Below are 23269 nucleotides of genomic sequence, written 5' to 3'. Positions count from 1 at the left end.
AAAACTTTCGAGATTGGCTTGGATGGCAGATGAACGTCGTTTAATTCGCCGACCTGTGAGAGGTTTGGGGGCGCGCTGCATTGCTCGAGTGCTTAGCATGGGATTTATTGGCGAGTGACCAAGGATTGAGAGAGTAATGATGTTGTTGTGTTGTTTGTATGACCGATGCCTAAGAATTGGCCGGGAATGGAATTTTATCCCATGATTCCATGTGCGTGCTGTACTGAATACTAAGTATATGTCCGTATCAAGCGCTCTCGTAAGTACCGAGTAGTCACTGCGCTTTCCGATCGCAAGGCTGCTCTAGTACTCTTTCGACCGGATCCAGAGACTGGTAGATAGGTACCTAATGTATCTACTGTACCGTAATAGTACCTTGTATGTAGGTAGCCAGATAGATACCTCGTACCTAGCACCTTGGTACGAAAGACCGACACCCCCATGCATGCATGCATACATGAAATGAGAAATTCCCAAGGACCTCTGAAAACGTACGTAACTCATTTTTACTAATGAGAAGAAACTATCCCTCGTCTTGATCCATATCATCTCGACTTCGCTTCCCACCACCACTTCCCACGCCCTTGGCTCCTCGCTTGTGTCGGAGGGTGGCGCCCTTCTTACCCCGGTTCTCGTGCAGCTCCTTCATCTCCATGGCGGCGGCGCGCTGGGCGTCGCCGACCCGCTCGGCCAGCACCATGACCTCCTCCTTGACGGTGTGGTGCTCGTCGAGTTTCCTGCCGAGGGCGCCCTCGATGCGCATCCACAGCTCCACGTCGTACTGCGTCACGAAGGAGATGGCCTGGCCGCTCTTGCCCGCCCGCGCGGTGCGCCCGACCCGGTGGATGTACGTCTTGCTGTCGTGCGGGAGGTCGAAGTTGATCACGAGGTCGACCGAGGGTATGTCCAGGCCGCGGGACGCGACGTCCGAGGCGACCAGCAGGTTGCGGGATTTGGCGCGGAACTTGTTCAGCGCGGCGAGGCGCGCTTGTTGCGAGAGTTGTCCGTGGATGGGGATCGCGGAGAAGCCGAGCGTGCGTAGCAGGATCGAAATGCGCTGTGCCTCGTTGACCGTCCGGGTGAAGATGATGCCCGTTTGGCCGGCGAGTTCGTTCAGCACGTGGATCAGATAGAGGTCCTTGTGCTTGTGCGGGATGAAGAGGTAGGATTGGATCAGCGTCGACACCGTCTGGTACTTGTCCTGGGACACGGCGACGCGGAGCGGATTGGACAACGACGCCCGCTGGAGAGACTCGACCTTGCTGGACATGGTGGCGGAGAAGAGATACGTCTTCCTCCCTTCTCTCGGCAGGATCTTGAGGATCTTGTCCAAAATCGGCCCAAAGTCCAGGTCGAGTAGGCGATCGGCCTCGTCCATGACCAGGTACTTGAGCTGGCGAAGTGAGAAGCCCTTTGTGTTTTCCAGGTGGTCCAGCAGTCGGCCCGGCGTGGCGACGACAACGTGCGGTTTCTTGCCCAGCGCAATGGCCTGCGGGATCATGTCCATGCCCCCGACCAACACGGCGCAGCGGACCGCGATGAGCGAGCCCAGCGCCTCGACAGCCTGGGATATCTGATATGCCAGTTCTCTGGTCGGTGCCAGGATCAGCGAGTGCAATTGCTGCGGCTTGTCCATGAGCGCCTGCAGGATGGGCAGGACGAACGCCGCCGTCTTGCCGCTCCCAGTCTCTGCCAGCCCGATGAGGTCCCGACCCTGCAGGGCCAGCGGGATCGCTTCGGCCTGGATGGGCGTCGGCGCCTTGTATCCGAGTCGGTCACACGCTTCGCAGAGCGAGTCGATGATCCCTAGCTCTTTGAACGTCTTGGGCTGCGTCGTCTTGTTTGTCTGCGTGTCTTCCTCCTCTGCGTCGCTGGTCGGTGTGGTCTCGGATTCGGTGGACGACTTTACAGAGTGATGACCTTCATCATCATCACCCGAGGACGACTCATCGTGACTCAATTTTCGTTTCTTGAGCGGCGGCATTATGTTCTGGTGTGGTGTTGGGGAGGTAAATAACCAGGGTAGCGGTCAACAAGGTGAGGATGGAAAAGTTTTGGGTGCGCAGAGGAGTGGGCGAAATAATTATTTTTTGGGGGTGTTGGATGTTATCTTATCGCCCCGTGATCTGCAGCCTTGCACACCTGGAGAGGCAAGGCTCTCGCACTTATTCCGGGTAAACTTTGGGGGAATAGTCAACAGTGGGAAAGGCTCTCACTCTCAACCCCCATGGGCAAAGCTTCGTGTTACAGTCATGATTCGATATTTTGCGGGACCATCTACGGCGGTAACCCGATATGGGTGAGTATTGTATGGGAAAGCGAGGATATCTATCACCGAGGCAAAAAGACGTGGATAGGTGGGCGTTAAATCCACGATGAGACGAGATGACACAAAATAGTGAAGAAAGAAACCTGTTTCTGTTTGTATTTGTATTGTACTGTGTTATTATAGTCTGGGCACTTTGATTCAATTCGATCCAATCCTGTTGTCTTCCAGAGGTTCAAAGGGCCGAGGAAAGGGGGCGAGGGCAAATGAACATCTATTATTTCCAACACAGCAAACCCGCGCTGCAAGGGCTAACCACGAAGATGAGAGGAATTAGAGAGGGACTGGTTCCCATTCCCTTCCCTTCCCATGTTCCACAGAGACCGACTTTCCAGACTAGGCTTGAGGGGGATAAAATTTCATATACACACCACATCAACACGCACACACACACAGAGGACACATCGCACACATACATATACCGTGCGCAGATATATGTTGTTGGCGAGATGCACGGTTTGCTGGACGACCACTACGACTCACTCTTGGTGGGAGAGGCATTCTCCACCTGCACAGAGTGCCGCTTCTCGTCCATCTCGTGGTGTTGAGTGACGGTGGCGTCGAGACCCATTTCGGCCGCCAGGGTGAGACCTTTGTTCGAGGCCGCAGCGCCGGCGACCAACGCCTGGTCGCCGTCGAAGTGCTTGGCAATTTCTTCCACTGCGCAGGAAAAAAATTAGTATTCAGTGATGGCTCTGGGTAGGAAAGGGGAACGAAACTTACGAGGTGTGTTACGGGTCTCGACGTAGAAAAAGTAGACAACGGCCAACTCGAAGCCGAGCCACACGCAGTAGAAGATGTAGTACTTCCAGCCAATGTGGTCCAGGGCGATGGGGTTGATGTACTGGTTGAAGAAGAGGGCGGCGTCGACCATGAGGAACATGACCGTCAGGCCCTTTGCTCGGATGTTGTAGGGCAGGATCTCGGCCGTGTAGCCGACCAACATGCCCGACCAGGCAATGTTGTACCAGAAGTAGTAGATGTAGATCATTCTGTAAGTCAAGTCAGCAATTCCGTTCTTCCTGGGGAAATACAGCTAGCGAGGCGAACTTACCCGACAACAGCGTTGGCGGCGCCCTTGGAGCCCGTGATGGCATATCGAGCCGAGCAGATGGTCCAGACGATGAAGGTGACCAACATGCCAGCGGTGGAGATGAGGAAGAGCTTGCGACGACCGACCTTGTCGACGAAGAAGCAGGCAGCGACGGCGATGAAGAGGTTGAAGATTTGCAAAACGCCATTGATCAAGTTCTGGGTCAGGGTATCAGTGTAGCCGATGTTGTTGAGGATCTAGAAACACAATTGTTAGCACCGATGGATCACTGACGGGCACGGCTCGCGGTCAGCTTACCTTGGTGATATAGTATGAGACAAGGCCGTTGCCAGACCACTGGGAGAAGAGACCGGCAGACAACAGGATGATGAGCCTGCGCCGGTTGCCCCGGGTCTTGATTAGTTCGAGCCACTGGTTCCCTTCAACCTCCTTCTCGAGTCGGATGGTGTCGCGGATTTCGACAAACTCCAGCTGCACCATCTCATCGTTGTGGTTGCCGTTGGCGTGGACATCGTAGAGAATATTCAGGCCCTTTTCCTCTTTCCCGTGCGCGATGAGCCATCTCGGAGACTCGGGCACGAACCAAATGAAGGTGACCTGGATCAAGGACGGGGCGGCCTGGACAATGGTGGGGATCCGCCACGACCAGTTGTTGTTGATATGATCGGTTCCGTATGTCAGCCACGCAGCAACAATGCTCCCGGCGTACCAGGTGGTGTTGTAGATGGTGGTGAAGATGGCTCGATGCTGAGGGTGCACGAGTTCGGTGATCAACAGAGGAGAAGAACCGTGGGCGATGGCGATTCCAAAACCGAGGAGGAATCGAGCGCCCAAGAACATGCCAAAGCCCGCTGAGATGGATTGTAGAACCACACCGACCAACATTATGATACAGCCCACGAGGATACCCATTCGACGGCCGAGGAAATCGGCGACGTATGGCACAAAGGGAATGGCGGACAAGGAACCGATCGACATGATGGCATTCAAGATACCAATCTTGCCGCCTTTCGGGTGGTCGAAATGCTGCTGCCACGGCTTGAGAGTCTGGAGACCGTTCATCATGGAGCCATCATAACTGTGACATACAGGTCAACGACGAAGACTCGCTTTTTGGTAGTCAGACAAAGAGACACTCACCCGTTAGTGGCACTGGTAAGAACCACAAACATGAGACAGATATAGGTCTTTCTCAACGCCGGATCCTTATACCATGTCACAGCAGGAAACTGGCGTCCTGCCAGCTCAAAGTATCCTTTCCCCATGGTGGCAAGACGATCCTGATTGCTGATGGGGGGCTTCTGCGGAGGTAACAAGTCTGTAGAGACAGTATCTACGAGATAGTCGTGATGAAGGAGAAGGGGAACGAAGGATAAAAACAGGGAGGAAAGGCAAATGTTTTATACAACAGGGTGGCATTCGTTACGGTGCAGGTTTATCTCACCCCAAGGGATCCCAAGGGCCGTGATTGAAATGCTACCGCGTCCATTTCGAGTGGTAGCGTTCTAGAAAGTCTGGCATCACAGCTGACCAGGGCTGCAGGAACCAATGGCTGACTGGACAGGCCGGATGAGAGCACAAATGTTGCCATAACGGTGGATCCAAGTTTGGTCTGGATTGGACGATCAAGTCCGAGGCGAAAGGCTGGATAAAGAGGCCGCCCACTAGCCTAACTCATCATGGTCTGAGAGCTCAAATCTATATCGACCAGGGAGATCCGAGGCTGGAGATTGAGGCCGAAAAAGAGCCAGGGAGTTTTACCGGCCGGTGGCAGAGACAGGGAGTAGCAGCAACTTCGGCGACATCAGCCTCTCGGGATGGACCGAGCTCTGAGGAAGAAAAAAAAAAGGTGATCAGAATCGGACGGAGGAAGAGGACCACATGGGGTGTTGTGACCCATTCTAGAGCCCAACTGGGACTGGGACTCTTTTCTGATTGATCTAGCGGCAAAATTCTGGGCAAATTCTGAGCACATGGCATGCAGATGTGGTGGACGTGAGTGTGGAGGGGAGGAGAGTCGAGGAGAGAGGATTGTGGGATTTCCAGGAAACAGACCCCATGGTGTGGGCCAGGGCAGACAGGACAGACTAGGACATGTCAGGGAACGAGAATGGGTTCGGATGGAGAACGGATGGGTTCAGCTAGTATACCTGAAAAAGGGGGGCGGGTGGAGGATCTTCGGGCAAAGGACAAAACAGCCAGTTGATGGGTATTTTATCCTATTATCCGGGGGGGAGAGGGAGTGGAGGGAGGGCTGGAGGAATAATGGATGCAAGATCGCCACGCAGCTTTTTAGAAAGGAGCTTCCTCTTCTGGACACTGGATCAGACCATCTTTGCGATCAATCATGTTATAGAAAGGGAATGGGAGAGGCAAAAGATCGACACCGTCACTCATGCACGGGTCTGGTCTCAGTATTCATCCATCCGGGAAAATAGCAACAAATGGAGCCATGTCCACGAGGCTGTCTTGGTAAAGGAGATGGAACACCGAGGTTTCTCTAACGGATGCTGCCAGATTCGCTAACCCGCCCTGCATGCCTCGTAGTTCCTTACCCTATGAATTTTCCCAGCACCATTCACCCAGTCCATCGTCGCCAAATATGGAAGGTCTTTTACGTTGTCTCGTTCTATTTTGTCGACTACGGGGTGTATGGGGTACCGAGTACATAGATACATGCTATGATGTTGCGGGGTTCCGGTTGATATCGCAGAGATTGAACAATGTCGGCATTCATCCTGGATCTCCATCCTGTGGACGTGTGTAATGTTGCCGTCTGGTCGGTGTGACTGACTGATCGAGTGTATGCCAATTTCGAATCCTGGTGAGGATGCTGCAGCGGTTATTTGCCGGTATGGTATATAAAGATGCGGGAGAATGGACAGATGCCGTGGTGAATATGCTGGAGGTTTGAGCAATTGAAAGGAGATTCAAGCTGTTGTGTAGCCGTCTTTTCATCCTTTTTGTCCTTCGTTTGCTTGTGACTTCGGTATGGCTTTGTCCAGACTTGCCTCTATTGTTTCGGTCCTTGCGGCTCTTGGACGCGCGACCCCGACAGGACCAGGATGGTCACCACATGGGCACTATCCCCCCCCTCCTCCCCCTGCTTTTCCTCTAGCGACGACAACCTCGTCAGCTTCACCCGCGCCGGCATCGTCTGCCCCAGCGTCCTGCTCTGGGTATTTTGAGCCTCTGGCTCCGCCTTTCCTCAATGATCTGGCACAGGCTGCTGGCAAGCTGTGGTTTGGCAGTGCGACCGATCAACCTGTGGGTATCAGTGTTAGCAGAAAGAGAGGGCTCCAAACATTGACGGGGACACACAGGGAACCGGTGAGGACACCAACATCCTCTACCAAGAGATCCTGAACGACACGCACATCTTCGGCCAGATCACCCCGGCGAACATGATGAAGTTCGAGCTGAGCGAACCAGAACCCGGCGTCTTCAACTTCACGGGCGGAGACATTGACGTGGCCATTGCGCAAGACCATGGGAAATACCTGAGATGTCACAACCTGGTCTGGGTCAGCCAAGTCAGTGAATGGGTCTTGAACGGGAGCTGGACGGCAGATACACTCACAGATGTCATGCACAACCATATCCAGACCATGATCACCCACTTTGGAGACGCCTGTTACTCGTGGGACGTGGTCAACGAGGCTATCACTGCCAACGGCTCATTTTCTTCCAGTATTTGGGTCAGTATTTGGGTGGCTTCATTGTCAGACTCTGACCAAGAAACTGATTTTGGGGGGGCTGGTTAGTACGACGTGATCGGCCCAGAGTACTTTTTCCTGGCATATCAATTCGCTCGTGAGTTGGGATCTGACAAAAAAAAAGGCTCGCCGAGACTGACAATGGGCACAGAGGAGGCCGTCGACTCCCTACCGGCTGGCACGCGAAAGCCAAAGCTGTACTACAACGACTTCGGGATCGAGTCTGGGAACAAGTCGGTGGCGGTGCTCGGTCTGATCCAAGAGCTGCAGAGTCGGAACATCCGCATCGACGGCGTCGGGCTGGAGAGCCATTTCGTGGTCGGCGACACGCCCTCGCTGGAGGAGCAGGTGGCCACGAAACAAGCCTACATCGCCGCCGGGGTCGAGGTGGCTATGACCGAACTCGACGTCCGGTTTTCCCAGGCCAATCTGACCAACGCCACAGCCTTTGCCCTGCAGGCGGAAGAGTACTACAACTCGACGGCCAGCTGTGTCCTGGTGGAGGGGTGTGTCGGGATCACGGTCTGGGACTTTGACGATCAATACAGGTACGATGGAAGAGAGCTTTTCTGCATCTCTCCTCTTCTGTCTGTACATAACGCATTTGTGAGACTGACTTGGTGACTGCAGCTGGATTCCCTCGAGCTTTCCCGGACAGGGCCTGGCGGACCTTTACGATGCTGACTTTAGGGTAAGTACTAAGCAACTTCTCCCAGCCCCTTTAACCTGAAGAGGGATTGATGCACTCCACCCTTCATTTTTTTTTCCTTCTTCAAGAAGCAAGGAGTCCATACGCTAACGAGTCATTGTCGGGTACAAAAGCGTAAACCGGCATACTATGCTGTCGGCGAGGCACTGCAGGGCGTTCCGTGCTCGGTATGTTCGGCATGATTTGTTTTGGCATACGATGGGCTTGTCTCTAGAGTGCTCGTACAGGAATAAACTGGAGTGGGACAATCGGTTGGAGGGGGAGAATGAGACGACGCCATCCAGGTCCGATGCATAGGTAGAGTAGGTACACCACTAATAATACAACTAATTTCCAACTGGAATGGTTTGGCTCCCTTGGACCTTTCAGACAGACAAGCTTGGGAAAGCTTTCTGGGTGGGACGCCGTCCCCCGGCACGTCTGATCCGATTGTCTGTCTTTTTGTCATGCATGAATGACTTTGCCAGAACCGAAGATGAACCGTGACAATCCCCCCTGGCCCCCGTATCCCCTTTCCATCCCACATCCCACTAGCACATCTACATGTACACCCCAGACCACACCCGTGGGTTTCTTTGGTTTCGGCTGCGCGAGGTTCTGCATTGCAAGCATGCCACCACCACCACTACGAGGAGCATGTAGCATTACTGGATGAACTTCGGAACTCCAGACCGTGGAGTGACGCTCTCCTCCTCCTCCTCTCCCCCAGACCATCTCCACTACAAGCACAAGCTCAAGTACAAGCAAAAAAACGGCTCTGGCTATTATCGGGCACCAAACAGGTTCAACCGCCCACCCGGCTTAGTGTTGACTTTACTTGTACTTGCACTTACGTAGCCTAATCAGTTCATACTCCCCCTAGTAGTAGTGACCCCTCGCCTCGAAGATCAACCGAGACCCCACAAGGCATGCTTGTACCGAGTACTTGTAACATCCCGAGAGCTATGACGAGGCTGTACTGGTATATACTGTACGGTGGCATGTAGCGTGGTGTGGCGTGCAATGCTTTACCGGTACTATCGTGATCTTCCGGGAGCAAGCGTATGCTTGTTTTGAGTCGGAAAAGGTTATTCCGTCATCATATAGGTTCGTGTACAAAGACAGGGACAAGGACAATGACAACCAAGGTAGTAATGTGCCAGGGGGAGGACCAATATCACTCCGTGCGTGAGACTCTCTGCACTTCTGCATCGCGACGAGCCGATACCATGTCTCGTTGAGGGGAAAGATCGATGAGATGGATCAACATGGCGTAAAAGGTACGAGTTGTAAGCTGTCAGTCAGCCTCGACCAAAGTCCTAGGTTTGTACTACCCCTTCTCCGGTCTTGAGGGGAAACGCAGGACTTCCCTTTCGTCAATCTGGTCTAGGCATAGCTTTTTGCATCGAAGATGAGTTTGCAACACGTTGCCTATAACGGACGTGTAGGAAGGCCCTCTGGGCATTGCGATTTGGCCAAGTTCAACATAAGCGAGCAATATCTATAAAGCGTTCAGGCTTGTGATGGGAATCAGGCCAATTCGGTCTGCTCGAATACGACGTTGGAAGAGAAAGCGCACAATGGAAGCGGATACTGGCCTTCAGGAGGGACACGGGTCGAACTTTTGTCGAACACCATCCATAGAGACATTGAATTACCCACAAAAGCCTCGTAGCCTGCCCGCTGTAATTGATTTGATTGATGTCGTGATTGAGAAGGGGATTGTCGGACAAAAAGGTGTCCGAGACACATGACAATCTCCAGTTGGTTTGGCACCTCTTCTAATGTCTTATCCCCGATAGAAACGCCACCCTCGACGGCGAAATCCAGCATATCGTAGTGGTCGAAGCCATGAGAGACATCTCCATCACTACTGTCTGTGGCAGGAATATCGACGGCATCTGGCAGGATCAGCAAGCGCCTGGCTACCTGTATGGTTCGAGATACACACCTGGACGCGGCTGACGCTGTTGTAAGGGTTGAGACCGAAGACTTTTCAACATGAACTTTCATCCAGTTATGTATACGCAGGTGAACTCGCCTAGTCTCAAGGAGTTGGACACAAATATCACATATGCCATATATAGATCTTCGCTGATCAGCTCCAGGCAACGGTAACGAGACTGCGCGCCTGGTGCCATTCACAGCCTCCGACATAAGCTGCTGGATCAAGCCTGACTTGCCGAATGTGCCTTGTAGCTTTGCAGAGCATGTACGACAGATCATTGAGATTAATTGTTCTGAATGTCGAGGTCACACCCGCGCTTCCTCTCCCTTTCAGCCGCAGACGTCTTTTCACCCCGGAGTCTCTTCGCCTCGCACAGATCATTTGGCCATCTTGCCAAAGGCGAGGTCAAAGGCGGAGATGCTGAATCCTCTGAATAATACCAGCGAGGCAAATGTCCGCCGATTATAGAAGCGATCTGCGGCTCTTGTGCTCTTTTTGGCAAATGGCTGCCAATGAGATGCCACCGCAATTCAGCCTAAATCTCGGCGTGATCGATTGCTGCATGTCGACCTCGCATATTGTCGCCGTCATCGACTACTCTTCGACAAGAGATTCAAAAGCCCCTGCTCGGCAATATGCCAGATTGCCTTCTCGTCAAATGGCTGTGTCAAGTCAAGGGTCAAGCGCACAATGACCTTGTCTGCATTCACCCGGCATCGACGCATCACCTCCGCAATTTGACCCAGACCTCGGGGGAGGGTGCAATATCTGCCTTCCTGACCTGGAATGGCACTGTGAGGAGCTTGGGCTTCACGACCGGAGTCCGCCCCGAAATAGCATGAATTGTTGGAATTGTGCCTACGGCCAGGCGGAAGCTGGTGTCCAGACGATGGTGGAATGTGTTCTCGTCGAACTCAGTATGATAATGGTAAGAAGATCACACTGCCCAGACGTGTTGGGTGTCCTTTCTACCTTGGATCTTCTCTAGCTGCTCTATGTTTCGAACCGACAGCCTGTGATGACCATGGCCTCATTCTTTCGGGTCCTGGTGCCATTGGGATTGCTTGTTGGGCATAGCTTTGGTCATCCTCGGGATACTGTTCGCCGGGCCAACGTTGCCGTGTCCAACACCGGCAGCTCACTGACCTATGTCTTTCAAAACAACCTCAATGCCTCAGACGATGTGAACCATGTCGGCGCTATCTTGCTTGACCCGATGTCAGCATCCGCTGGGTCGGCTGCTTGTGAAGAGTTGAGCGAGACACTGTTGACCCAGACGACCATCCAGAACTACAGCAGTGATTTCTCCTCCGCCTTATCATACCTGGCATACTCTGGAAGGGTGTCTCCAAATCAGGCGTATCACATCGCTGGTGGCAGCTTGCAGGTCTCGGATCAAGCACAGCTCTCTTTCCCCACAGCGCCACAGGGCGACTCAGCTTTGCCTGTCCTTTGCACCCAATCAAGCAATGCAAGTCAGCCTCCAAACTCGACGGCAAGCTCTTCCAACCAGGTCGTCGTCACGGCAGCAGGGAATACTTATATCGGCTACCGAAACCAGAAATCGTTTCGTTTCCTGGGCATCAGATATGCAGATCCTCCACAGCGATGGGTATACTCTCATTCATACAGTGGAACTGGCGATACGGTGAATGCAACCGCATATGGACCCCAGTGTTCACAGGCATCCGTGAATGGTACAAGTGAAGACTGCTTGTTTCTCAACATCCAGACGCCATACATTCCCAAAGCCGGATCATCCAAGAGCCTGCGACCCGTCTTGTGTGAGTTTCGCACGGCTTCTTGACATTTGGTGTCGTAGTGAAGCTGACTTTAACCAGTTTGGATCCACGGCGGAGGCTTCACCGGTGGCACAGGCGCTGATCCGCTGAGCGACGGGGGTAATCTGGCTTCTCGCGAGGACATTGTTGTCGTGACCATCAACTATCGGCTGTCCACGCTGGGCCTTTTGGCCATTCCCGGCACCAACATCACCGGAAACTTTGGTATTGGCGACCAGATCGTCGCCTTGAACTGGACCGTACAGAACATTGCCGAGTTCGGCGGCGATCCCACCAAAATCACCATCATGGGCGAATCCGCCGGAGCTGGCTCTGTCCGAACCCTCCTCGGTAGTCCCCCAGCCATCGGACTGTTCCAGGGCGCAATAAGCATGTCTAACCTAGGTGGCGGTGTGACTCTTGGTCTTGACAGCAACTACGGCACGACCTACTCGTCATACTACACCGTTAACGAATCATACACAGTCGCTGGGCCTCAGATCTTCAACGCGTCAAACTGTACCCAACAATCACTGAGTGGCAAGATCGCGTGCCTGAAAAAGGTCAATGCCACGGATCTGGTGAGCCTGGAGACGGTTGCTCGATATGTCGTGCAAGACGGCACCATTGTCAACTCGTCGCAACTCAACGTGGTCCAGAAGAATGCGGGCAGCGCCTACGTGCCGATCATGTTTGGCGTCGCAGCGAATGATGGCGCCTCCTTTTCCACCATCTCCCCGACTCCCGTGCACAACGAGACCGAAGGGCTGATGACCGGTCTGGGCATCAATGCGTCGTACGCGCAGGCCATCATCCGGTCCGGCCTGTTCCCCTACTACGACACGGGCAACATGACGTTCGACTCCTTCAACGTGACGCAACGGGTCGCCACGGACAGCACCTTCCGCTGCATCGACCAGGCCACGGTCTACGCCGGCGCCGAGACCGGCACGTTCCCAGCAGCATATTACTACCAGTTCGAACGGACCATCAACGGCTACAACCCGGAAAACGTCCCTGGCGCACCCATCACGCCAGGCTACCCGCACGGGAACCCCAACCTGCCTTACTTCAAGCTGCACGGCGCGGACATGGACTGGGCGTTTGGCAACTTCTACGTGCCCCTCCGGGACGCAAACGATCTGTACTCGGTGCAGCTTGTGAGTGGGTACTTTGCGGAATTTGTGAGGAGCGGCCAGCCGAATCCGCCGGTCCCGTACCTCCAGGCCAGGGGGTACACAAGGACCTTGCAGGGCGTCCAGGAGTCCGGGCCATGGGAGAAGGTGTCGAATGCCACCGGGCCGATTAAACATTTGGACTACCCCGCGGTGAGCGGGGGCTTTGTCGATTTGCCCCAGTGTGCGTGGCTCAACTATAGCGTCAATTACTATCTCGACCAGTAGTAGACAAGAAAATGGGATAATATAGCCTCTGTAAGAAGACGGAATGGGTGGTTTTACGCACGATCCAAGACGATCGTCGATAGCTGTAATTAGCGTGCACTCGACACCTGGAACCAATCCGCCATGGACTGCCTGGTGTTTGGGAATATAAGGGCAACATCGCAAGTCCCAGCAGGCACGTGTTCATGCTTGCTCTCAGCCTTGTCGATAGCAAGAGAAACGAGGAATTTTATACACCAGGTACCTACCTCGCTACCTCACTACTCAATGCTTAGATTATTATTACCCACCACGGCAATCCCGCCTTGTCCATCGTATGATTGGATCTAATAGGTCTATGTACTCGGTACAATGTCCTTGCCAAGAGCAATATACGGCTAAATGCGTGGGAGCTGATCGTTTCTCACTTTTTTTTTTCAACCAGTAGAACTGCTGTGTGACGCGCTCACACGCGTATATCAGGCGGATGTTGACAGGAAAGGTATTTAGCCGGACTTGACTGATCGCTGGCTGGCTGGGTCCTGGCTCAGCAGGTTGCAGGTGCCAGGTTCCCGGCCGCCCGTTGGCAATAGTATCTGTGTCTGTGTCTGTGGATGAACTGTTACTGGTACATTCGATACACTTACTGGTGGCATCGTGAGATGAAGATAGTGGTGGTAGGCTATAGTACTGATGGCGTCACTGTACGGGAACCAGAGTCTCTCTCACACTAATGGCTCCAGAAAGGAAGAAAGTCTGCCTTTGTACTGGGGAGGGGGTGGGGGAGGGGGCCTGGCATAAAAGGGTCTGGCAAAGAGGCCTCTACTACCGTTCAGTCGGTAATATGGACCATATATCCATCCGATCATCAATGCGTGGGTGGGGTGAGATGGGATGGGAAGCAAAAGGGAAAGTAATTGGGGGGAGTCTGTCGAGCGAGCATATTTCATATTGCATATTGCATATTACCGGAAACACATTAACACATCATCCCCCCCCCTCCACTGTCTCTTGCCCCTCCTTTCCCTCTCTTTCTCCCTCTCTTATATTACCCGGAAGGTAGTGAACAAGGTGAGTTCAGGCGGGGAGCCTCTCTCAGAGCAAGAGTAAGAGTCAAAGTTCGTATCTACCCACCCACATACCTCTCTTTTCCACGAAGCACGAGGTACAAAGATGGCGTCGGGATACCTGAGGGTCGAGGGTGACAAGGTGGTCGACGGCAATGGACGGCAAGTAGTCCTTCGAGGAACAGCCATCGGAGGATGGATGAAGTATGTCAAGAAGCCCTTCCATAATCCCACGCCATTGTGCCTACCTACCTACCCGCCCACCACGAAAGAAAACCTAACAGAAGGGAAGAGGAACAAACGAGTTATGCACGAGCTAACAACGCTTAATGGCCTCGCGCCTGACGCAGCATGGAGAACTTCATCACCGGATACCCGGGCCACGAGTCCCAGCACCGCGCTTCGATGACAAAAGTCCTTGGGAGTGAAAAGGCCAACTTCTTCTTCGACAAGTGGCTGGAATACCACTTCACCGAGGCCGACGCGCGCTTCTTCGCCAGCCTCAACCTGAACTGTCTCCGGCTGCCGTTCAACTACCGACATCTCGAGGACGACATGAATCCGCGGGTGCTGAAGGAGTCGGGGTTCAAGCATCTCGACAGGGTGATTGATCTGGTGAGTCAAGTCTCGAGTCTACGCGGCGTTGGGGGATTCTATAGATCAATTTTTTCCAGTTTTTACGGGCTGTTTTGAGGAGAAAAAGAAGAGTGTCGCCGGGCTAAGATCATTGTTTATCACACTTATCTATGACAGTGTGCAAAACACCAGATCTACACGATCCTCGACATGCACACCGCACCCGGCGGCCAGAACCCGGACTGGCACTCGGACAACCCGACCAACTACGCCGCCTTCTGGGAGTACAAGGACCACCAGGACCGGACGGTCTGGCTGTGGCAGGAGATTGCGAAGCGGTACAGGGACAACACCTGGGTGGCCGGGTACAATCCGCTCAACGAGCCCTGCGACCCCGAACACGTCCGCCTCCCGGAATTCTACGCGCGCATCGAAGCGGCCATCCGCGCCGTCGACAGTCACCACATCTTGTGGTTGGACGGCAACACCTTTTCCATGGAGTGGAAGGGCTTCGAAGAGGTCTTGCCGAATTGTGTATACGCTTTACATGACTATTCGGTAACGTCTTCTAGCAAAACCGAGGAGGCTTGCGCCGCGTACTAATGGAGACAACAGATGATGGGCTTCCCTACCGGCGAGCGCTACAAGGGCACCGAAGACCAGAAGGGCAAGCTCGAGAGACAGTTCCTCCGGAAAGCCGAGTTCATGCTGGAACACAAATGTCCTATCTGGAATGGGGAGTTCGGCCCTGTATACGCTGACCCGGCCGAAGACAAAGACGCAGAAGCCATCAATCAGGACCGGTACAATATGCTTGGCCAACAGCTAAAGGTCTACGACAAGTATAAGATCAGTTGGAGCATCTGGCTATACAAGGACATTGGCGTTCAAGGCATGGTCCACACGAACCGGGACTCGAAATGGAACCGTAACATACAGCCCTTCCTGGACAAGAAAAAGAGATATAGGTTGGATGCATGGGGGGTCCATCACTCGCCCGAGGCGGAAGCAGCTTTGGATCCCCTTGTGGAGTGGATTGACAAGATCTGTCCGACGGCAAAGGACGCCTATCCAGGTCCGTGGCAGACGGAGAGGCACGTCATGCGCGCCGTCATTCAGACCTGGTTGAGTGCTCAATTCTCGGACGAGTTTGCCAAACAGTTCGCGGGGATGGATTTCAAAGAGCTGGACGAACTGGCGCATAGTTTCCACTTTGACGAATGTGTCCAGCGAGAAGGTCTGAACAAGATTTTGAGCGAGCACGCTGCTCAGTGAAGAGCAGCTGCTATGACTGTGGCAGATGGATTGTTGATCCACCACCGGGGCAGGCATCTGGCCACCGCTCTTCCTTCCTCGACTCATCCACTGCGCCCAATCGGAAATCTGATGCCCTATTCTCGAGGACACTCGACTACGGTGGTACGGTACCTAGGTACATACCTCGTGCTGATTCATCAACGGCAGGTTTTGGCGCTACCAGTGAATGTGAGCTGGCACGGCAAAAGTACACTAAAGACAGCGCAGATGTGAGGTGTGAGGAGAAAGGGACAGTGTTTGCGACTGAAACAGAAAAGCTGGGGGGGAAACTTGGACAACGGCGGCCGATTACGCATGCGGGCATTGCGGAGGGCAGGGTTGGGAGTGATCCTGCAGAAGATTAGTATGGCGCTGTTCGGGCGCTGTTCGTGAAAGTGCGGGTTACTCAATATCAATACTTTCTGGCATGGGAGAGAGTCAGGCTCCACCTGTGGATGACCTCCATACTCGGTAAGCTTGCAAGGAAGAGCATCCATTCGACAAGTCGCAAGCGACCAACACCACAGCGGTCGTTGGCACACCGACCTGTGAGGTAGAGAAGCAGTAATCGACGTCAGTTGCAAAACCTGGAGAAGAACGAGGTTTTGTCAAGATGCTCATTGTTTTTGATTTTGAATAAAGGCAGGATATGATCGCGCTTGGATAAGACCATCAATCCCGTATAGACGTAGATCACTCGCGAATGACTCGCAGCGAACCTTCACACAATGTTGCTGATCGGGCGGCAGTGGCAAAGAATCCTGTTCCAAGGGAAGAGAAGTCGATCGCACAAAGTCCGAGAGGTCGGCACTTCGTGGCAGCTGAAAAGGGCTGAAGTCAAGAAATCTTGTGTAGTATTGAGATCACGAGAATGTTACATGGTCAAAGGCGAATGTGGTTGGACAGAAGGAAGAGAAATGATGATGCGGTGGATGCAGTGGCGGTGGGTGGCGGTTGGAGCGGCTGGGTTAGTGATGGCTACTAACCAGGTCGAAACCTCGCTGGGGTTCCCTTATTTGTACGCTCTAGGTAGTGTAGGTCTAGGTAAGGCGTGGTGAATGTGGTAGGGATGTTTGTACGGAGGGTGCTTGTGCTTTACCGCTGCCCGAACCTGCCTGGGATGGGGGTGCCCCGCATCGCAGCGACCTATCCCCCACGAGGAAGCTGCGAACAACAAGTCAACACAGCAGCTGGAGCACGCTTCCTCTCACAGGTACTGGGATCTTTGTCTGTCTCATCAACTTCCCAGTAAGAATATCCTCTGCTCAAGTCGAGGAGGCGTCCTCATATCATTCTGGTGTAGAGGGATAGTGCACTTGGGTCCTGAATCACACACAGCAAGTCGCTGTGGCCGTGCTTGCCAACGGCAGAACGTTGCTGATGGTCAGCCCCACCCTCTTATTGCGATCATCCCTGTACTGGCAGAACTGGTCACCAGCCTCCAGGGGAGGATGAATCCTGCCAATGAGATGCCCATGCTTGGGCCCTCACCTACCCCAGCTTGCCTAATAGACTTGATAGACTCAACGGGGCGGGCCCCCAACTTTCAAATGCCATTAGCCCACGGTCTTCTCCCAGCTCCCAGCACCGAAACCACCCAGAAAACCATTGCCTGGGCATGCCAGGCCCTTGCTTCGACTCCTCGCCTACAAGCCTCGACTTTTGCTAATCCCCCGCGGTCTTATGGTCATGGTCGAGGCTTGACTCGCCCATGTGCCGCCTCCTCTTCTGATCCTTCAATCATCTCATGTGAGCGAAAAATTATTCTCCACACGCACGCTGTCCTCTCTACCATTGCTGCCGCCCACCGCTCACGCCCGAGGATACGGGTGCTGTCTCCGATCGCCTGCCGTCGACAACTACCTCAACAGTCACGATCTTCTTCTGAGGGTCATCATCCACCCGACAACAACAGTACTTCCAACTTTTTGAACTATGACAGTGGCTGTGTGCTTCTGTCGCCGACGAATCCTGCAGACATGCTCTCCCGCATTCCCCCACAAACCCACAACTCATACTCGGAATTCCACGATTATGCTCAGCGGCCCGACTTGATCAACCCCCAACCTCAGCAGCTCCCCTCCATGCTGCAAACCCAACCAAAACCTTACGACAATGACAATCTGCAGGCTGGTCGCAAGAGGAGGGAGTCGGAGCTCGACCCTCATGAATCGAGCGAAACCGCCGCAGTTCGGCGCAGAATAAGTCGAGCCTGTGATCAATGCAACCAACTCCGTACCAAATGCGATGGCAAACAGCCGTGTGCTCACTGTACCGACAATGCTCTCGTCTGCGAATATGCCCGCGCTCACAAGAAAAGAGGCCGGGCGCCTAAGAAAGAGACGGATACCACAGATGAACCCAACTTTGCCAATACTGCTCAACCAATCTCCAACAATGCGTCCGCAGTGCGTCAATCCGCTGGGCCCAGGAAGTATTCCACGACTTCCTACACTGGTCGCGATGGCATGCTGGATGGGAATTCCTTACCTACCAACAATACTCCCCCGAGTGCTGGGTTCGACGCCAGCCATCACCAGGCCACTTTCTTCACCAATTTTGATCCCTCTGCAGGAGTGAGCATGTCCGCCGCCCGTCAACTTCACGAGATTGATCAGTCCATGGTTCCGCAAATCACTCAAAGTCAGGCCATTGACTTTGCTGTTCCCAGCCAGGCGTATGCGCCGTCCACCCTCGACTCGATACATGTACAAGGGGCAGTACAAGGCTTTGGATTTCCGCTCGGAGACGACTATTCAGTCGCCTTTATGGGGAAAGCACCCATGGTCGAGTCGCCAGATTGGCTCGCCCTCACGTCCCCGATGTTCATCAACGACCCCTTGCCGGCACAGCCTCGCATTACAGATACACTGAGATATCCCGTGCTTCGCCCTTTACTGCCTCACATTGAATCGATTATTCCCCAGGCTTTGGCATGCGATCTTTTGGAGCAGTACTTCACGAGTTCAACTTCAGCTTATCTGAGGCCTGCCAACCCATATATACTGGGCTATATATTTCGAAAGAAGTCTTTCCTACACCCTACCGACCCTCGCCCTTGTACTCCTGCACTGCTGGCAAGCATGCTGTGGATCGCCGCGCAAACAAGTGATGCTGCTTTCTTAACAAGTCAGCTGGATGCCAGAGCTCGGATCTGTCAACGATTGTTGGAACTCACCATCAACATGCTCAAACCTTTAATTCACAGTCATCCAAATACTTCAGTCCCGACGCCGAACCCCAACTATCCGCAGATGGGGGCTAACGACGGTGGGCTAGGCGCGCTTGTTGTGCCAACACATTCGGGAGGTCACGGTGTCGATCGGGCGCAGATTGACAATCTGGCGACCTACATCCACCTGGCTACGGTGGTCTCAGCAAGCGAACGGAAAGCAGCGAGTCTTCGTTGGTGGAATGCGGCCTGGTCACTCGCTCGAGAAATTCGACTAGGTCGCGAGCTTCCCCCTAATCCGCCGGACCAGGATGGCGAAGAGAATAACCCTGCAAGCAATCACACGGAAGGCCACTCAGGGGAGAACCGAAAGACCTCTGTGGATGATACACGGCGCAATTCCATCGGCTATGTGTCGGAAGAAGAACGAGAAGAACGACGACGGACGTGGTGGCTCTTGTATATGCAGGACCGGCATCTAGCGTTGTGTTACAACCGACCCATGTTTTTCTTGAACAAGGAATGTGAAAGCCTGCTGCAACCATTGGATGACGATGCTTTCCAGGCAGGGCGGTTTGACAAGGCTTCGGATCCAGCGCATCGGAGAAAAGGGCTGAATATCGAATGCACGTCGCACAGCGTGTTCGGCTATTTCCTACCTCTGATGGTGATTCTTGGAGAGATATTGGATCTCAATCACGCCCGCAACCGACCGCGGTTCGGACCTAGAGCCAACAAGGCTAAAAACTGGGACGATCATACAGACGAGATCACTCAACAATTAGAGACATATGGACAGAGTCTGAAGGATTTCGAGGCATCTGGCGGACATTTTCAAGATACGAGCCATAACGATGTGGTCACCCCATCAGTGGTGTCAGCCGGAACGAATGACTCTCACAGTGCTTCAGAACTGGCCCTGCAGACCAAAACAGTGGTAGCATATGGGACGCATATCATGCACGTGCTGCATATCCTGTTGACTGGCAAGTGGGATCCGATTGCGTTGCTCGACGACAATGACCTCTGGATCTCTTCCCAATCATTTGTGACCGCCACGGGACACGCGGTGAGTGCCGCAGAGGCAGTGGCCGAAATCATCGAAGACGATCCCGACTTGAGCTTTATGCCCTTCTTTTTCGGCGTGTACCTTCTCCAAGGCAGTTTCTTGCTATTGTTGTTTGCCGACAAATTACAAGGCGACGTAAGTCCCGACGTGGTCAAGGCGTGCGAGACGATTGTTCGAGCGCACGAGGCGTGTGTGGCCACGTTGGATACCCAGTATCAGGTAAGTGAATCGAGCTTGAAAGGACATGACAAACAACTGACACCGAGAACAGCGCAACTTTCGGAAGGTGATGCGATCAGCCCTTCAACAAGTGCGAGGGCGCATTCCTGAAGATTTGGCTGAGCAGCAACATTGGAGACGCGAGGTGCTTGCCTTGTATAGGTGGACTGGTGACGGCACTGGGCTTGCATTGTGAAGACACGTCTATGATGTGCGTCCTGGGAGGCATGTGTACATAAATGCAATTGGGAGGACTCTTCTTGTCGTGTGCATGGCATACGCAAACGCAACTGCTACTGCCGTGAGGACCACGTTGGCCAAATGTTCTTGTTTACGATGGATGGTGTAGGCATCGATGACGGATTAGGATCTGTTGTTATGACGAAAGAAATCCAAGATACGGAAATTGGACAAGGGCAAAACGTTTTGTGATTGCGGCGCGTGTTATCGCGTGCCTCTGGTGCTACGGTACTCGGTGATGTACCGAGGAGCGCACCAAAAGTATTGTCAACGCTAGTAATCGAGTGATAAGGTGATCAAAAGACAACAGACTTTATTTTCGTTGCCCTTACAACGGCCCCCGGAGATATTGGAGCTCAATTCTCAGTGCCTACAGCGTCTATCAAGATTGAGAATATAGATGACGCTACCTCCTATCAGTTCTAACTTATAGCTAAGAGATAGGTGTAAGTGCCAATAAGCTTAGAAATCTTCTGTCATAGTAAGTAGCATTTGTCATTCGAATTAGCGTAAACGGTACTTTTATTGCGCGCCCCCGTACTCCGAACAACCTGGTGGCACAAGACCTGTACTCGGTTATATCAGGGCGATGGTACTCGTATTCAGTGTGATAAGGTATCGAATTTGTTGATAGCCCAGATACTCCAAATGTCAGCAAAGCGGACGAGGCGAGATTGGCTTTTGTCCAAGGCTTATGGTGAGTGGCCAACGTATCCATCTATCGGACTTTTTCCAGGTACACAAATCAGAACGGGGAGGGAGATCGGTAAGAGTGTGAGAGGTCTAGATGGACTTTGTCAAGAAATGACAGGATTCGTGGTTGATGCCGCGCAAGCATTGCTCGAGAAGCTCGTATTGTCCCTGACGAGGGAATGATTGCGATGGGGAAGGACTCGTCAGCGGCATTGCGGGGATCTGAAACGAAATCAAAATGTGAACATGGAAATGGCAGGGGAAACAAGGGGACAAGCGAACAAGGGAACAAGGCTGCTTACGAGTATTACTGCCACCAGCTGCAAGTTGGGCGCAGTTCCGGTTAACAGCGGAGACCAATTCCCCAGTCCGTATGTACGAGTTGCATTTGTCGTCCAAGACATGAAAATATTCGCCTTCAGGCTGCTGCACCTGATTCACTCCTTTTTTCTCCCTACGTACCAAGGACTTTCGGCATGCTTTTGGGGCTTTGCCAGGTGCCATCCAGTGGACGTGCTCAGGGAGCCACAGACGCCCGTTTGATGCTCAATTAAGCGACAAGTTACTTGTAGAAAAGTCCGGATAGGCGTCGGTGGGCGCCCTCATTCCAGTTAGGCGGTGGCCCAAGCCCGCCACGCCCGCCTAGGTACCCGACTATTTGTTGTGGCGAGCTCCCGTGCCTCCCCAATGGCGCCCCCCAAATGCACCCCCTTACCTCAACTACGAGTGCCGGCCCGCACTGCGGACTGGCGTTGGCTCAATTTTACCAAGCCTGAGGGACATTTCATTGGAGGGCCGACGCCGCAAGCTTAGACAGTCCCCAAAACCTAACCAACGACTTCGCTAGCATCTCGCGCCGAAAGACTCCATTGATGCTCCATCCACCTGATCCCGCCATTTGTGCCTTTGGTGCCACTCCATTCCCAATCAGGGCCGATCCTCCATTGCCATGGGCAAAGAGTGCGCGGTGGAGATAGGTAAAAACAACAGAAGGAGAGAAAGAGAAGGGACAAACACAGAGGAATACGAGGTCAGAGAGTTGTTTACAACAGAACCTGGAAGATACCGAAAGAGAGAGAGAGAAGAGTCATTCGACACTTCGCCCTTCAAATACCTCGTACAGACCATCAATCGTCGCCGGCACTATCTCAGTGTCCACCGGCAAGAATGCGACGAGACACCATGTCTCTTGTTGCAGCCACACCAATGCTCCAGGTCCAGGTCCAGGTTGGATATCTGTGACTGCTGCCCCTCTCGCCTGCGAGTTCTAACCATCATCTCCATCCACGGCATTCCTCCATTCATCCATCCCATCATCTATCATCAATTGATCGGTTGCGCGCACGTCAACCTACCCTCCTTTCGTTTCTTTCCCATCACTCGTTTCAGCATCTCAACAACTCTCGCTTTTTAGTCCACCACATCGCGCCTCTCCTGCAACCCTAAGAACAACTTCTCTTACCTTGCATTCTCTGTCACCGTCATCATCCAGCGTTCTGGACGCCGTACCACAGGGCCCCCAGCCAAAAGCACCACTTTAGGAACGACGATCGTGCCGCCAATTCCACACCGCAACCACTGATCCCCTTTTCAGCATCCGAACACCGTTTTCAGTTTCCCTCTCAACAGATCGGGCATCGGCCTTGCTGCAAGCCAACGACGACGACCTGCATCCACGATTGCGATTTTGCGTAAAACCGGGGCAGCCTTCGCCTTTTATCGTTGCTCGCCTCAGCCCCAAGATCCGTCCGGTGTCCTGGGAGGGGGCTGGGCCCGACGCACAAGTGTACCACTACCTGTGTCAACGCACCCAGCTGACCGGAGTCCCTACTCGTACAAGCACAACGGACTTGGACGGAACTGTTCTACCCGCAGAAGAGCTCCCGTCCAACGCCAGCCATGCCGGCGATGGCGACTGCACAACCCTCGGGTGGGTGGCCTTTTTTGTCTCAGTCGGGAAGCTTACCTTGCAGAGATCACGTTTTGTTTGGCTTTACCACAGGCATCTTCACCAACCATTTTTCGTTGACTGACCTCACAGA

The 23269-nt window shown here is 53.4% G+C and overlaps 5 protein-coding genes across 5 annotated transcripts; 3 read left to right on the top strand and 2 right to left on the bottom strand.

Annotated features, from left to right (window-relative positions):
• Positions 1 to 523: 523 nt before the first annotated feature.
• Positions 524 to 1984, bottom strand: AYO21_04699 (ATP-dependent rRNA helicase RRP3; the record flags this gene model as incomplete). The annotated part of the gene is made up of 1 exon (XM_022654671.1): positions 524 to 1984. One exon carries the CDS (start codon positions 1982 to 1984, stop codon positions 524 to 526), a length of 1461 nt encoding a protein of 486 aa, XP_022513038.1.
• Positions 1985 to 2798: 814 nt separating this feature from the next.
• Positions 2799 to 4645, bottom strand: AYO21_04698 (hypothetical protein; the record flags this gene model as incomplete). The annotated part of the gene is made up of 5 exons (XM_022654670.1): positions 2799 to 2986; positions 3050 to 3318; positions 3381 to 3616; positions 3678 to 4458; positions 4521 to 4645. 5 exons carry the CDS (start codon positions 4643 to 4645, stop codon positions 2799 to 2801), a joined length of 1599 nt encoding a protein of 532 aa, XP_022513037.1.
• Positions 4646 to 6371: 1726 nt separating this feature from the next.
• Positions 6372 to 12916, top strand: AYO21_04697 (hypothetical protein; the record flags this gene model as incomplete). Its single annotated transcript, XM_022654669.1, has 9 exons — positions 6372 to 6647; positions 6704 to 7078; positions 7145 to 7193; positions 7248 to 7644; positions 7727 to 7787; positions 10344 to 10526; positions 10601 to 10660; positions 10721 to 11516; positions 11574 to 12916. 9 exons carry the CDS (start codon positions 6372 to 6374, stop codon positions 12914 to 12916), a joined length of 3540 nt encoding a protein of 1179 aa, XP_022513036.1.
• A 1152-nt stretch (positions 12917 to 14068) lies between these two features.
• Positions 14069 to 15813, top strand: AYO21_04696 (hypothetical protein; the record flags this gene model as incomplete). Its single annotated transcript, XM_022654668.1, has 4 exons — positions 14069 to 14166; positions 14313 to 14577; positions 14716 to 15096; positions 15154 to 15813. The coding sequence occupies 4 exons, from the start codon at positions 14069 to 14071 to the stop codon at positions 15811 to 15813; spliced, it is 1404 nt and encodes a 467-aa protein (XP_022513035.1).
• A 1571-nt stretch (positions 15814 to 17384) lies between these two features.
• AYO21_04695 (hypothetical protein) lies at positions 17385 to 20490 on the top strand (the record flags this gene model as incomplete). Its single annotated transcript, XM_022654667.1, has 2 exons — positions 17385 to 20294; positions 20347 to 20490. 2 exons carry the CDS (start codon positions 17385 to 17387, stop codon positions 20488 to 20490), a joined length of 3054 nt encoding a protein of 1017 aa, XP_022513034.1.
• Positions 20491 to 23269: the final 2779 nt, after the last annotated feature.

This window comes from Fonsecaea monophora, assembly GCF_001642475.1.
Source record: "Fonsecaea monophora strain CBS 269.37 chromosome Unknown Scaff27, whole genome shotgun sequence".
NCBI lineage: Eukaryota > Fungi > Ascomycota > Eurotiomycetes > Chaetothyriales > Herpotrichiellaceae > Fonsecaea > Fonsecaea monophora.
Note: the sequence above shows the minus strand (reverse complement) of the source record. Positions and strands in the feature narration are given on the sequence as shown.